The sequence below is a fragment of the Rhinolophus hipposideros genome (assembly GCF_964194185.1).
Source record: "Rhinolophus hipposideros genome assembly, chromosome: 19".
NCBI classification, from domain to species: domain Eukaryota; kingdom Metazoa; phylum Chordata; class Mammalia; order Chiroptera; family Rhinolophidae; genus Rhinolophus; species Rhinolophus hipposideros.
Window position 1 is genome coordinate 53930725 of NC_138065.1, and position 13583 is coordinate 53944307.

Sequence of the window (13583 nt, forward strand, 5' to 3'; positions counted from 1 at the left end):
GAGGTCATGCCTGCCTGCTGCTCCCTGGGCCTCCAGCCACACCAGGCCGACGACCCGCAGCCCAGGCTCAGACCAGCCCTTTCCTTCACAGACTGCATCCTGGGGGACCCCCAGAACGGGGCGCAGCTGAGGCGGAAGTGCACCATTACCAGCCCTGGTTCTCCCCTTACAGCTACTTCATGTGCGCAGACAAAGGGTTACCTGGAGACCTACAGCTTCCCAGAGGGGCAGCGGGATGAGGGCCGGGCGGACAGCCGCCTTCCCGCAGACGAGGCCGACAGCACTGGCTCCTCTTCCTCCTCCCTGGAGAACACCTGCCCCCGAGAGGCCCCCCCAGAAACCCGGGCCCGGTCTGGACGCCACAGACTGCATCACGTCCCAGGACATGCTGACGGCTTCCATGTGGCAGCCGGCCCAGCAGAGCGGCTACCAATGCGTGTCCTGCTGCCGCATGTACCCCAGCCTGCATTCCCTCAAGAGCCACGTCCAGGGCGGCTTCAGGGAAGGCTTCAGCTGCAAGGTGTACTACCGCAGGCTCAGGGCCCTCTGGGGCAGGGAGCAGAGGCCGCGGCCGGGACCGGCTCTCCGCAGGCCGCTGCCAGTCCTGCACGTGGCCCCACAGCCAGGTAAATGCCTCTGGAGAGATGCCAGTAAACCAGCCAGTGACCCCCTCGTCAGGTCTGAGGTCACCCTCCACCACCTGCTGTCCTTCACAGCCCAGCCCCATCCCGTTGGCTAACAGTTGCCTAGCAACACCAGCCTGCGCCTCCCTCCTTCCCTTCCTCCCTCCTTCTCTCAGGACAGCACCGCAAGTTGCAGAACATGCCCTAAGATACTGGTTCTCAAAGTAAGGCACCCGGACCAGCAGCGCTGGCACCCCCTGGGCATGATTAGAAATGAAATTCTCAGACCTACTGAATCAGAAGCTGGGGGCAGGCAGAGCCCCGCGGGAGGCTGTGAGGGAGCGCAGGTGTGAGGCCGCTCCTTGCCTCCCCACGCGGGTGCACAGGGAGCAGACAGGGTGGCCTGGGGAGCGTCCACCAGCAGAACCTCTGCAGTTTGAAAGCTTGTAGGACGTAAGGTCTTCTGAGGAGTGGCATGCGGAGGGCGCTCTGTCCTCCCCACTTACGAGGCAGAGAGGAGGCCAAAAGGGCAGGGCCACCCCCTCCACACACACACCAAGCCTTTGTGGAGAAGGGCTTCTGGGCTGAAGCAGAGCAGAACAGAGCGTCTCTCTCTACACACTGTGTGGAGTCACGACAACGGGCAGGTGAACACGAGAAAAGGTTGCTTCCGATTACCAAGTAATGTCCCTGCAGACAGCCTGAGCCTTGTTCCGTTTCCAAGCAGACTCACTGCCAACTCTGAGCGTGAGGGACGCAGGGACGACATCCGTTTTGCCCATTATGTGGTAAAAAAAAAAGGAGCTGAGTGCTTAATCACGTCACTAGGCCTTTGCACCTGTCACTTCACCGCCCTGTGACCCAGTGGGCCCTCCCACCAAGGTGTGCGTTTGCTCTCAGCGTCCCTGGCACCAGCCCTCCCTCTGGTTGGCCAGCAGGTGGGGAGGAGGTCCCCCAGACGCCTCCGGGGCTCCCACCCGCTACCTGCCACCAGCATCCCTCCCCCACTCGTTACACCCAAATCGTCTGCAGGCATCGCCATGTGTCCCCTAGGAAAGCAAAGTCACCCCAGCCAAGAACTATTCACACAGCCTGGTCCCCAGGCTGGTCTTACAAGCCCCAGCTGGCGGCACCACCTTCCTCGCCTTTCTAACAGCCTCCAGAGCCCTGAGTCAAGCAGCTGAGGTGCCCGGCGTGGGGAGGGGCAGAAGTGAGGGGCAGAAGGAGCAGAAGAGCAAGAAAAGACCAGCGAGAAGCTTTCAGAAATCAGAAAGGTTTATTAGCAAAGGCCACTAGACTAGTGACAACATCTGGGAGTAAGTGCACTTACATGGACAGTTCGTTTTCCCAGAGAGCTGACCCAGCAGAGTTAGTGACACACGGTGTTAGGAAGCAGAAGGGGGGGGGGAGGGAGGGCAGCGGGGGGGGCAAAGAGGAAACAGAAGGGACAGCGCTCCCACACAAGAGCAGCTGGAAGTGGGAGGCGAGCAGAGGCTTTGCAGACGGCACTCACGTCAGCGGGACAGTAAGAAGCGTTTCCACCCACAGACAGTCCGGGGCGCTCGGCAGCACCAACAGGGCAGGGGCCCCTGTGTCCATTTGTCCTCACAGGCAGAACTGAGCTAGCGGGGTCAGAAGCCAGAAGCGAGGAGGGAGGCGGACAGGGGACAAGGCTGGGAAGTGAGGTCTGCAGCACGCCCTTTCCTGCCCACCAGGTGACACTTCAAAGCCTCCCCCTCTGCCCCTTGTCTGCCATCCTCAGCCCTTCAGTGCCTGCTGGTTTGGGTCACCCTGGGGAGGGCGCTCTGCGGCCCTGACAGCAAGGCTGGGATGGAGGCAGGGCTCTGGAACCCCGACAGAGCACTCAGGGCCGTGTCTTGAGTGGCCAGGTCAGCGGTCCAGCCCTTTCATCCTTTCATCCCTCCTCCACCTGTCTTCTCTCCCTTCTCGAGTTTGTCATGACCCTTTTAGGAACTGTCTTCCCACCCACTCCTCACCCATCCACCAAATGCCTGTCCTACCATATCCACACCCGATCCACTGGCCCAGGCCTGGGCCCTCAGCTCCGGCTCACGGGCAGCGGGTCCCAAAGCCAGACCACCACTCCCTGAAGCTGCCAATGCCAGTGACCTGAGGGGACCCACTTAGGAGCCCCTCGTATACCGCCAGTCTCGGCCAAGCTGGCCTCCTGATGGCCCTCCCTCAGTTTCCTGGATCTCACATCCCTGCTTTCTCCTCTCCCTGTACCTGCACCTACATCCAATGGTTAATTAGAAAACAACAAGCAGAACTGCCCTCTCCAGCCGAATGCACGAATGCACGTTAGGAAAAGAACAGGCACCTGCTGCGACTCAGACCCTGGGCATGCGCTGTGCTCTCTCCATCCCGCTCCCATGCCCACACACTAAGCACCTTCCTGCACACGTACCCGCCCTATCCCCACGGGGCCCCGGTGCACCAAGGCGGACTAACATAAACCTGCATCATTTCCATTCATTTGCACTTGCTTACATTCGTGTGGGTTAGAAAGCAATGTTAGGGTTCAAGAGCTCTATTCTGTTCCGGGGCAACCCCTCCTCACCACTGACCCCTGCAGGGCACGGCCACCTGGTCTGCAGCTTGTCGTCAGGATAAAGACCTACTTCCCTGAACACGTGACCCTGGCGTGTGCCAGGCCTCCTCAGGCTCCTGCCATCTGTCCACAGCACTCAGGCCTCGCTAGACCAAAGCAGCTTGTCCACACTGCCCGCCAGCCCACGGGACCGAGCGGGATCTGTGGTCAAGGCCCAGACGGTAAAGGAACTGCAGGGCCCACAGAGACGGGTCGAGGGTGACATGTGGTGGCCCCTGCCCTAAGTGGCAGTGATTTGAAGAGCGGACATAAGCTCGTTTGTTTTCCTGCAGTGAGAGGTGACCACTGCTGCCCGGGGAGGCGACCGGTTGGGAGGTGGGGCTGGGGCTCTGGGCCTTTCGCCTCCGAAAGCTTCCGCTGGCACTGCCCCAGGCCGGACACAGGAGAGGGGCAGCTTCCCGCCGCCATGTGGATGGCTGGGCTTGCAGGCAGGAGGTGGGCAGGAGGGGTGTCACACCGACGTGACTGGTGACAGCAAAGAGGCCGCCCTCCCCAGGGCCTGAAGGACGTCAAACACGCAGGCTCCCTGTGAGACCACGCTACCATCCGGCTACAGAAAACGTCTGGATCCAATTCCTCTGCCGTCAACGTGACACGACCCAAGTCACACTCACACGGAAGGGACCATCCTGCCTGTTCCGGCCCAGAGCGTGTGCAGTGGGGGGGGGTTAGGCAGCTGGCGCGTCCTGAATATCCAGACAGCACCTGAGCAGGTGCCATGCCCTTTCCCAGCCTGACACAGAGGTGGGGAGCGCCAGGGGCTGCTGGGCAGCAGACGGACGCTCCGCCCTCCTGCCGCCTCTGGGAATCCAGTTCCTTCCACTTTCCCTCTGAAGCAAAAGCCTAATTCTGCTCTGGAACCAGCACCTCCGCCCGCGCGCTGGCGCCTACACCGCGATGCCGTCGTCCAGGCTGTCGCCCAGCGCCTGTCGCCGCCGCACGTGCTGCAGGCGGGGCAGGTCCTCCTCGCTCTCGGTGGCCGACTCGGACTCCGAGGCGATGCCCGACTCCCTGAACTTGAGCAGCTCCAGGCCGCCCAGCAGCGGCGGGCCCTGCCCCGCACTGGGGAAGCGGAAACACTCGAGCTTCACCAAGCAGTCGCGCCTACCTAAGGGGCTGCCTGCTGCGTGGGCTGGGGGCGGCGAGGGCAGGTCCTCCGGCTTGGGGGTCGTGGGGTCGCAGAGCACCGGCACGGCTCCGGAGCGGAAGGTGATCTCCAGCAGGCTGTCCTGGGAGCCCACTGCAGGGAGACCAGAGAGAGGGGCGTAAGCAGGGGCGGCTGGGGGCGCACCGCTCGTGCCTCGGCCCCCACCCCCTCCGCCGGGCTGCAGGGCGCTCAGGGCGTGTGGCCCAGGCAGGCCTCGCGCAGGGTGTGCACAGCACACGATAACTTCATAATAACTGTGACGCCTCAATACACAGAGTACAAATCCGGACAGGCTTCCAGGCTGTGGCGTGCAGTGGTCCCCAATCCAGGCCACCCGGCCACTGCACAAGTAGAGTCCCTGCCCTGCACGGACCTACTGACGTCCAGTTCCCAGGGCTGGACCTGGGAACCTGCATATCTTAAAAAATGTGTGGCATAACGTGGGGGGACTACTGGTATCAGGGACAGCATCAGGTTTGCAGTTAGACGGGGTTTCACTCTTAGTCCTACATCGTCTTATCCTTCACCTCTGCGTGGGTTCCCTCATCTCTGAAATGGGCACAGCACCTCCCATGACAGAGGTTAAGTGAGGTCATGCATATGAAGTCCTGTCACAGTCTCTGCCACAAGAGCTGACCAGTGGACACGTGCTAGTCCACAGCCCACGCTGAGAGCAGAGCACCGCCAGAGGAGGGCAGGGCCGACAGGTGCTGCCCTCTGGTGCTTCCCAGCCAGCCTGGAGGCAGCTGGACAAAGGCCGCAGCCAGGCACCCTGTGCCGCTCAGCAGCACAGCATCTGGCCAGTTGCTCCTCTGCCTGTCCGTTAGAAAGGTCATTAAAAAGTCACCAGCCTTTCTTATGCTGCAGAGTCGTGACACGCATGGTGAAACCGTAAACAGCCAGGCATCGCCACATATGACCACGACCCATGGGAAAAGCCCTCGGAGGAAGCCAGGAGCTGCCTAGGGGCTGGCACGCTGGCAGAGCCCCAGCAGGGAACCTGTGACAGTGATATTCAAGGTCCACTGTGGGCAGGGACAAGAAGGCAACTGAGATGCCCTCCAGCCACTTGTAATTCCAAGGAGTGCATGGACGGGACGGGAACACTGGGACAGGTAGGGTGCCACAGAGCAGCCCCTAAAGCTTTGGGGGTGGGCAGCTGCTGAGCTGGGCCCAGGCGGCAGGGCCTGCGGGGCGGGGCCTGCGGGGCGGGGCCTGCAGGGGGGGGCCTGGGGGGGCTGTCAGGGGCGGGGCCTGCCGGGGGCGGGGCCTGTGGGGGCGGGGCCCCAGCTTACTAGCATTCTTTCCTGACAGCTTCAGCTCCAGCTCCTGCACCTGTCTGACCAGCAGGGCGATGTGTTGCAGCGCATCCCGGTTCTGCAGCAGGAGCTGGTGCACACGGGCCTGCGCCTCCAGACGGGCCGCTGCCTCCGCTGCCAGCTGGTCCTTCAGCAGGTGCACCTGTGGAGGGGGTGGGGGCAGGACAGACAGAAGAGAGGCCATGAGTGCAAGAGACAGTCGCAGGCGCAGGACCAAGATGCCTCCCGCGTGCCAGCCTGGATAAAACAGGCGCGTGGGCCTGTGACCAGGTAGCACCAGAACCTGACACGCTGCCGTGCCAGCTAGGAACAGTGTGACAGCAAATCCCGCACCGCCCTTCTTCTCCCCTTCCTCGCACCCAAACACACCGAGAAAGTGGAAGCCCTACATGCCCTTTCTGAACCAGCCAGTGGTCCTAACAAGGCCTGTCTCTCCCGTCTGTGGTGTCAGCGTCGCCCTCTCTGACTGCCATGGCATGTAGGGCTGGGCTTCCTGCCTGCTGTGACCTCCATCTGGTCTTGGTGTGCAGTCAGGTGGGTGATAAACTCGGGGGAGGACCCTGGCCTGAAGAAGCTGAGCCACAGGCAATGACCACGTTCACACATGTGTGACCTGAAAAGTGCTCAGAGGGGTCTCTGTGGAGGGTTCCAGAAGGTCCCTGAGGAAAGGGAGCTAACAAACTTGGTGACTAGCACCAAGCCAGCAGTGGAAAAGAGGGTTTTCTTGGGCCAAAAACATGGTGTGGATAAAGACCCAGCATCAGGCAGCCAGAGCCAGGGTGGGGCAGGGGTGAACAGTGAGGGTGGGAGAGCCGGGGAGGGGCAGGGGTGAACAGTGAGGGTGGGAGAGCCGGGGAGGGGCAGGGGTGAACAGTGAGGGTGGGAGAGCCGGGGTGGGGCAGGGGTGAACAGTGAGGGTGGGAGAGCCGGGGTGGGGCAGGGGTGAACAGTGAGGGTGGGAGAGCCGGGGAGGGGCAGGGGTGAACAGTGAGGGTGGGAGAGCCGGGGAGGGGCAGGGGTGAACAGTGAGGGTGGGAGAGCCGGGGTGGGGCAGGGGTGAACAGTGAGGGTGGGAGAGCCGGGGTGGGGCAGGGGTGAACAGTGAGGGTGGGAGAGCCGGGGAGGGGCAGGGGTGAACAGTGAGGGTGGGAGAGCCGGGGAGGGGCAGGGGTGAACAGTGAGGGTGGGAGAGCCGGGGAGGGGCAGGGGTGAACAGTGAGGGTGGGAGAGCCGGGGAGGGGCAGGGGTGAACAGTGAGGGTGGGAGAGCCGGGGAGGGGCAGGGGTGAACAGTGAGGGTGGGAGAGCCGGGGAGGACCTGAATCTCCCACCTGACCACAAACACTCCAGAAAGAAGCACGTTGTACTGGAAGTAAAAGACACCCTGCCCCTCCCAAGCAGCTCGGGAGGGGCTGCTGTTGCTCTCCTGCTAGATTTCGGCACCTGACCTGGCAGTTGGCCTCTAAGCGGGGCCTCGAATGGGATTAGCAGCCACTTTCCATCCGTGGCTGCACAAGGTGGGCCTACGCAGTCTGGAGTAAGTCTGTCCTCGGCAGGTGCCCCTGGGGACAGACCTGATGCTGGTCAGACATCAGCGTCACGGGCTGTCACATAAACGGAGGGAGACCGAGACAGGGTGAGAGCACAGAGAGAAGTCAGCAGCTGCGTGGCCATGAAGGCTTTATCTTCCTTGGAAACTGAGGCACGCATATATTTCCTGAGAGTCCCCGGCCCTGCTGGTTATCAGGAACAGGGCGGGTGCTGTGGGAAGTGCCCCGGAGGAAAGGCCAGCCTGAACCTTCCATCCGCAACTAAGGTAACTCAACCCCCAGCGTGTCGTGGAAAGGGCCCTACTGAGCTGACAGTCTTCTGTGGAGCACACGGCCATGTGTGCACACATGGAGAAGTGCGCACACCGCTAACTGCGCCTGTGGGCTCCGTGCACCCCCCCCACATCTGAACATCCATTCAGAGCAGGTCGTGTGGGGGAGGGGCACCGGGCGTGGGGCGGGGGCACCTGTGGGGGGTTGGCCTCACAGCCGGTCTGTGGGAACTCCCCCGCAACTGTGGGTGATTCTTCCACCTGGACCTCACTGTCTCCACCTCTGGACGGAGGGCAGCCTGTGAGTCCACGTCCAGTGGATGGAGTGCGCAGGACCCCAGAAGGGGAAAAGAGGCAGAAGCTTCTTCTGCAGGTAACCCAGTGCCAGTGGCTGGTGACCGTCAACACGAGCGACAGTCCTGAGTCAAAGGCTGCATCTCCAATGCACAGGCACTGCCTCAAGGCCAGCTCGTGCAACCAGGTGAGGTGCGACTGCAGGCCTGCAAATGCAGGGCGTGACATCCCCGTGTTTTCGGACCCGGAGACGCGGTAGCACACGCCTGCCGCAGACTGAACGCGGCCCTGACGGGCTCTGCCTCGGGGCGTCAGGCCCACGCGGGGCTGCAGCCGTCCCCCCACAGGGGCCCACACCAAGCCCAGGGCACAAGGGCACCTCCAGGAGCCCTGCGTCCTGCGTGGGTGGGCAGCCACGGCCGCAGTGCGCTCACCTCCCTGCACACGGACACCTGTTTGTACGCAGCACACGTCCTGCGGACTGCCTGCCAAGCACTGTGCACAAACGTCGGCCACATGGGGATGTCTGGGGAGGTGCGAGGGGGCCTCTCCAACCGGAGCTGCGTGGTCTCGGCAGCGACTGCCCGGCTCCCAGACTGTCCGGGCAGCCACGCCTGGGACGCCGTGTCCAGCTCTGCCCGCTCCAGCCCCGCAGGCCCAAGGCCCACCCTGTGCCCTCCGAGTCCCTGCCACCCCTGGACGGGTGCCCGCCCTCAACCCGCCCGCCCCAGGCCCTGCCCACTGGCTCGCGGCCCACTTGCCTGGACTCCAGCTCCTCCGCCACGGGAAGTGGGGGCAGGGCCAGGCTGACGTTGGGGGGCCAGCACATGGAAACAACGGCAGTGGAGAGAACCAGAGCGGTTTGCGCCCCTGCACCCATACGCAGGCAGAGGCTCCCGTGCTGGGGGGGGGGCTGACAGGCTGCATCTAGGGGTGCGGGGGTGCGCGGTGGGGGAGTGGGGTGGGGGTTCAGCGCCGGTCCTCCAACTGAGCACAGCACACGCAATTGCACTTATTTTGGAAAAAACGCAAAGGCAGTGGGTGGAGGAAGCTTGAAACAGCAGTGACACCAAGCGGCGCTAGTGTTGTCCTCATGAGCTAGGCCAGGAACGGGCAGCCGTGACGGAATGTGGCGCACTGAACTGCAGCCACCCAGCCGCAGGGCCCAGAGCAGCCTGGCGCTATGGGGCCCTGCCATGGCCATGCAGGTGCCCGCGACCTCCCAGCGTCCGGCTAAGGCTTGGCTGTACCCGCAGCCACACCCTTGAACATCTGGTCCACCTAAAAGCAGGAAGCTAGTGCAGCCAGGTCAGCCAGCCCCATGCTGGGCGGGAAGGCAGTGGGGGGTTGATGTCCACTGTGCACACGGGGCCCACCCTATAAATGTGGGGAGCTGCTGGACAGCACCTTTGCAGAGTACCTTCAAGGCCAGGGTGGCCCTTCTAGACCAGCCCTGAGCCAATTTAGGAAGAGCCCAGGCTCTGAGACCAAATCAGGACACCCTGACAGGGGCCTGACCACAGGGGGCCAGACTGGCCAGTGAGGGAGGGTAACAGGGGGGCGGTGTACATAAGACAACAAGGGACCCCAGGAGTGTATGTGTTTACAAGAAACTGCCTTTATCCTCAGCTCTTCCCAGGAGCCACTGGGGGTGTGGGGTGGGGCACAGATGCTTCCAGAGCAAAGGGAAGTGTGTGTCCACCTGGAGTGTGACGTCACCGCACCACCCACTGCAGTTCTGGGACCAGGTGTCAATGAAGAGAGAGAAATGTTGCAGTTTGGTGGCAACAGAGTCCGACAGAACAAGACACGAGACCAAGCCCACCGTGCAGAGACCCCACGCACGACAAGTTCAATCTGTTTTAAATGAGTGAAAGGTGCCAAGAAGCTCCACCTACTAATCCACCTACATGGCTGTGCAACCGCCATTCCCCGAGAAACGGACCCTGACGCAAAGCCATCAGACGGGACGGGGGTGGCGGGAGGGCCGGTCAGGACCGAGTCATCTGCAGGACAGATGAACTGCTGCCCTCCCAACAGCAAAGGAAGACACAAGTGATGGCGGCCGGAGGCCGCTCTTGGGATGGCAGGGAGGCTAGAGGAGCAGGTCTGGAAGCTGCCTGTTGACCTCGAGGGGCTCTCCGACCTGAATGAAGACTGTGGAAGTCTGTGGCCTGACCCAGAGTCCTACCAATGTAGGGACACCATGCACTGTGCTGGCTTTTCAATCATGTCATTCACTGTCCAAATGGGTCAACCAGGCAGCGCAACTATAATCAACTGACTCGAGTCACAGGCTCAGGGTGCCCAGCCCGTGGACGTGGCTGGCCTGAGGCCCATGAAGGGCCCAGAAAAGCCCACCCCCTCCCCTAGGCTCACTGTCTTCCAGGACAGCACCAGGGCAGTGACGTCCACTGACACACTCTCAGGGGCTCATCCCAGGTCCCCGGCTTTGCAGACCGAATGGCCGCCACAGCACTTCCTGTACAGATGACACATTGCAAATAGTTTCCCTTTAGTACTGAGCAGTGACTTAAATTCAAATGTGTCTCTCAGAACATTCACCATGAATATGTATCAAGCCCTTTCTTGGGTAAATAATAATCACTCGGCAATTGACATGCCGAAAGAGAAATGTGTGGTGGCTGCACTCAGTGGGGACGAGTGGAAATGTGTGGGGTGGGAAGGCCGTGCTGCTGTCAGCACCAGCCAGGGAGGTGGGGTTCCCCAGACAGCCACGCGGCATTAACTAGAGATGAGCTCTGCTCCTTGACAAAGAGCAATGATTCTCCCCGAACATAAGAAGCATTAATGACACCCGTCCATTGTGGCTGTCTTGGGGACACCTGTGACTCCTCTTAGCACCAGCACACACACTTGCTCATGGTCAGATCACTTGGGAGCAGTGCCCTCTGACTCCACCGTCAGGAAGCCTGGCTGCCACAGGTACCATGAGGTGGCAGGCCCAAGTCGGTGTGAGACGCAGGTGTTTCAAGGTCTTTCCAAGACCCAGGTTGAGACAGAGCCAGTTGTGGTAAGGCTGCCGGATGCTTCCTCAAGGGGCTGCAAAGGACTGCCCTGTCCGGGAGGCTCGCCCGGCCTGCGGGCCTGAGAAAAGTCAGCAGAAGAAACCTGGGAGCACAAGTGCCCCGGAGAAGTCTGCGCCCTGTGGCTCTCGAGCGCGAGAAGCCAGACAGCTCACACCGTGCAGGACCCTCCTCACCGTCCTCACCCACCCAGTGCGGTCCCGCCATGTCCGGTCAGACCGCGGGAGTCAGCCTTCCCGTGGCACTCGTGAGCGTGTCCTCGCCGCTGCCCTGCTGCCAGAGTGAAGACGGGGCGCACACTGGAGAGCCAGGGGCCTCAGCAGAGGAAGCAGCAGGGACTCGCTCACCGTCCTTTGCAAAGCAGCAGCCCCCCCAACACGTCTCTGGAGCTCAAAGGACACAGCTCCTGAGCCTAAGCCAGTTTTTGTCATCATGGCTCAAACACTACACCCACGTCCCACAAGTCACATCCCGTTCTGATGGATTCCAGGCCAGGCTGGCGTCACAGAATCATGGCCACTGGAGGCGTGGGCACCTGTGTGCACAGGTGGTCAGAGCCACGTGCCAGTCTCTGCAGGGTGTTAGGTGTAAGCTCGCACATTAAGCTCCTTAACACTGGCCTCGTGCCCCCCAGCCAACTCTGGGGACTGCACCTGCTTCCCGGTCCCCCAGTGCAGCCAGCCAAACCAGCCAAGCCCAGCCGAGCACGGACCCCAGGAGCCACCATCTCCCCCTCCCCAATAAGCAACACCCCACAAGTGCGATGGCCCCACGGCCCCCACTTGATCCTGCCATGGGCCCTGGGGGGAGGGACTGAGGAGAACCTGTGCCACAGCCACTTGCGTCTGCTGCGTCTGCTGCTGGAGGAGCTGCTGCAGGAGCTGCAGCTGGTGCTGGGAGGACAGCGGTGTCCCCGTCCCCACGCCCGGGGCCTGCGAGGACAACGGTGGCGGTGGAAGCAGTATCCCCGGCGCGCTGGTCAGCATGGGCTCCGGGGGCGGCACCTGAGGAGCAGAGAAGCCAGGTCATGACCCTGGCAGCGCCTCTGTGGGCTGACTCCCTGGCTCTGACATGATGTCCCTGAGGGAAGGGTGGCAGCCCCAGCGCAGAGGTGCTGTGACCGCCAGGCTGGGTCTACAGGCAGAAAAGGCTGCTGGGACAGCTCAGTAACCACCCGTGTGAGCTCCAGGAGGGGCTGGGTGTGGACACAGCTCCTCCCACCACCAGTTCCCCTCCGGCGCGGCGGCAGATAGAACATTGCTCCCACCCCGCCCCGCTCACAGCCCCTGTCAGTGGGAAGTGGTCTCGGGCCTCCCTTCTGCCCTTCCTGTAGGGGACAGTGTTGCCACGATGGCTCCTGTGAGCCAGAGAGCTGCTCCTGGCCTTCCTGCTGCTGACCCGGCCCCAATGTCTACGGGGCAGATGCCTAGGGACAGGCTATGGCCCTGCTGAGGGTGTCACACAACTGGGGACAGAACTGCCCTAAGGCCACCATCAGCAGAGCATGTGAGGCAGCCCCTGATCCCGCAGAGCCACCCCAGCCTCTCAGGGGCAGGTCAGGATTCGCCTGCTGGGTTTTCGTTTGTCTTCAGGTTGGAGTTTGCCTCAGGGTCTGTTTCTCTGTCTGTTATATCCGGCACCTCCGTAAGCTGTGAGGTTGGCGGGACCACGCCTGGGGTGGTCTCGCGGCCAGCACCAGAGCCCTCACCGCAGCCTCAGGGCGCACGCTGCTCCGCCTGTTAGAGGCCGGCCCCTCACCCAGCGCCGTGTGGCAGGACTGGCCTGCACAGGTCTGAGGACAGGTTCTGTGCAGGGGGGACGCCATCAAGGGTGGCAGGTGACTGATGGCGGCTGGGCTCCTCCTGCCCACCTTGGAGTCTGTGTGGGAGCCGCCATCCTTCCCGACAGCGTCGAGGTCGGTGACCCCTCGGCTGAATTCCAGGTTGTCACCTCCAGGAAGCGGGGCCTCCACGGCGTCAATGTCGGTCTCCTCTGTGGTGACCACACAGGTCCTCTCGGCTCCAGTGAGCTGGCGGCCTGCAGGGACGGCACAGAGGGAGGGGGTGGGGTGGGGCCACAGAGCACTGTCCTTCCCTGACACCGCAGTGTCACTATGTCACACCAGGGAATGCCACTGGCTTCCTAACATTATCACCTATGTTTCCATTCAAGTCGTCACAGTTCCAATCCAATATGATGTTCCCATTTCAGCATCTTTTTAAAGTCCAGAAACAAAGACGACATTTCCTCCAGCCCGGTGTGGGGAGCCTGGCTGGAGGGGTGGCAGCCATCTCAACCTCAGCCCAGTTCAGGAGTGAAATCAGCCCGGGCGGAGCCCTGACCTGGGCCGGGGGACATGGGGATCCCCAGCCACGCCCCTGGGGGGCTGTCAGTGAACCACCTGACTCCCTGGGTCTCAGTTCCAACCACGAGATTGGAGGTTGCCTTGGATGGGCGGGAGGGCGCAGGGCGTCAGAACAGGGCAAGCGGGCTGAGGCCCCACCCCCGAGCCTGACTCTGACCTTGGCTCCAAGAGCAGAAGCAGGTAGGGGCCTGGGGCAGGAGGCAGTTCAGAAAGCGCTTGGGTGGACAGACAGAGCGGGAAGGAAGGTGGGGGAAACCTGAACTGCCCGTTTAACTACTTGTACCCGGGGTACAGGACAGTAACTAGAAGCCACAAGCCACACCTGGGGGGCGGGC

At 62.2% G+C, this 13583-nt stretch overlaps 2 protein-coding genes across 15 annotated transcripts in view; one reads left to right on the forward strand and one right to left on the reverse strand.

The window, feature by feature from the left end:
- Positions 1-13583, reverse strand: part of NOS1AP (nitric oxide synthase 1 adaptor protein) — a 148536-nt gene that overhangs the window by 7569 nt on the left and 127384 nt on the right. For 12 of the 14 annotated variants that reach the window (XM_081025102.1, XM_081025101.1, XM_081025104.1 and 9 more), the window contains 5 exons: positions 12754-12920; positions 11708-11887; positions 8598-8642; positions 5698-5863; positions 4364-4495 (listed from right to left, as the gene is read on the reverse strand). In XM_081025102.1, coding sequence (XP_080881228.1) covers positions 4364-4495; positions 5698-5863; positions 8598-8642; positions 11708-11887; positions 12754-12920 — 690 coding nt within the window. Of the gene's footprint in view, positions 1-1880; positions 4496-5697; positions 5864-8597; positions 8643-11707; positions 11888-12753; positions 12921-13583 lie in introns of those variants that run through there. The other 2 variants (XM_081025100.1, XM_081025097.1) reach the window with 2 other exon arrangements.
- Positions 7-1740, forward strand: SPATA46 (spermatogenesis associated 46; the record flags this gene model as incomplete). The annotated part of the gene is given in 4 exon segments (XM_081025107.1): positions 7-142; positions 145-193; positions 195-330; positions 332-1740. Coding segments are annotated over 4 exon segments (729 nt in total). The 3' UTR covers positions 740-1740.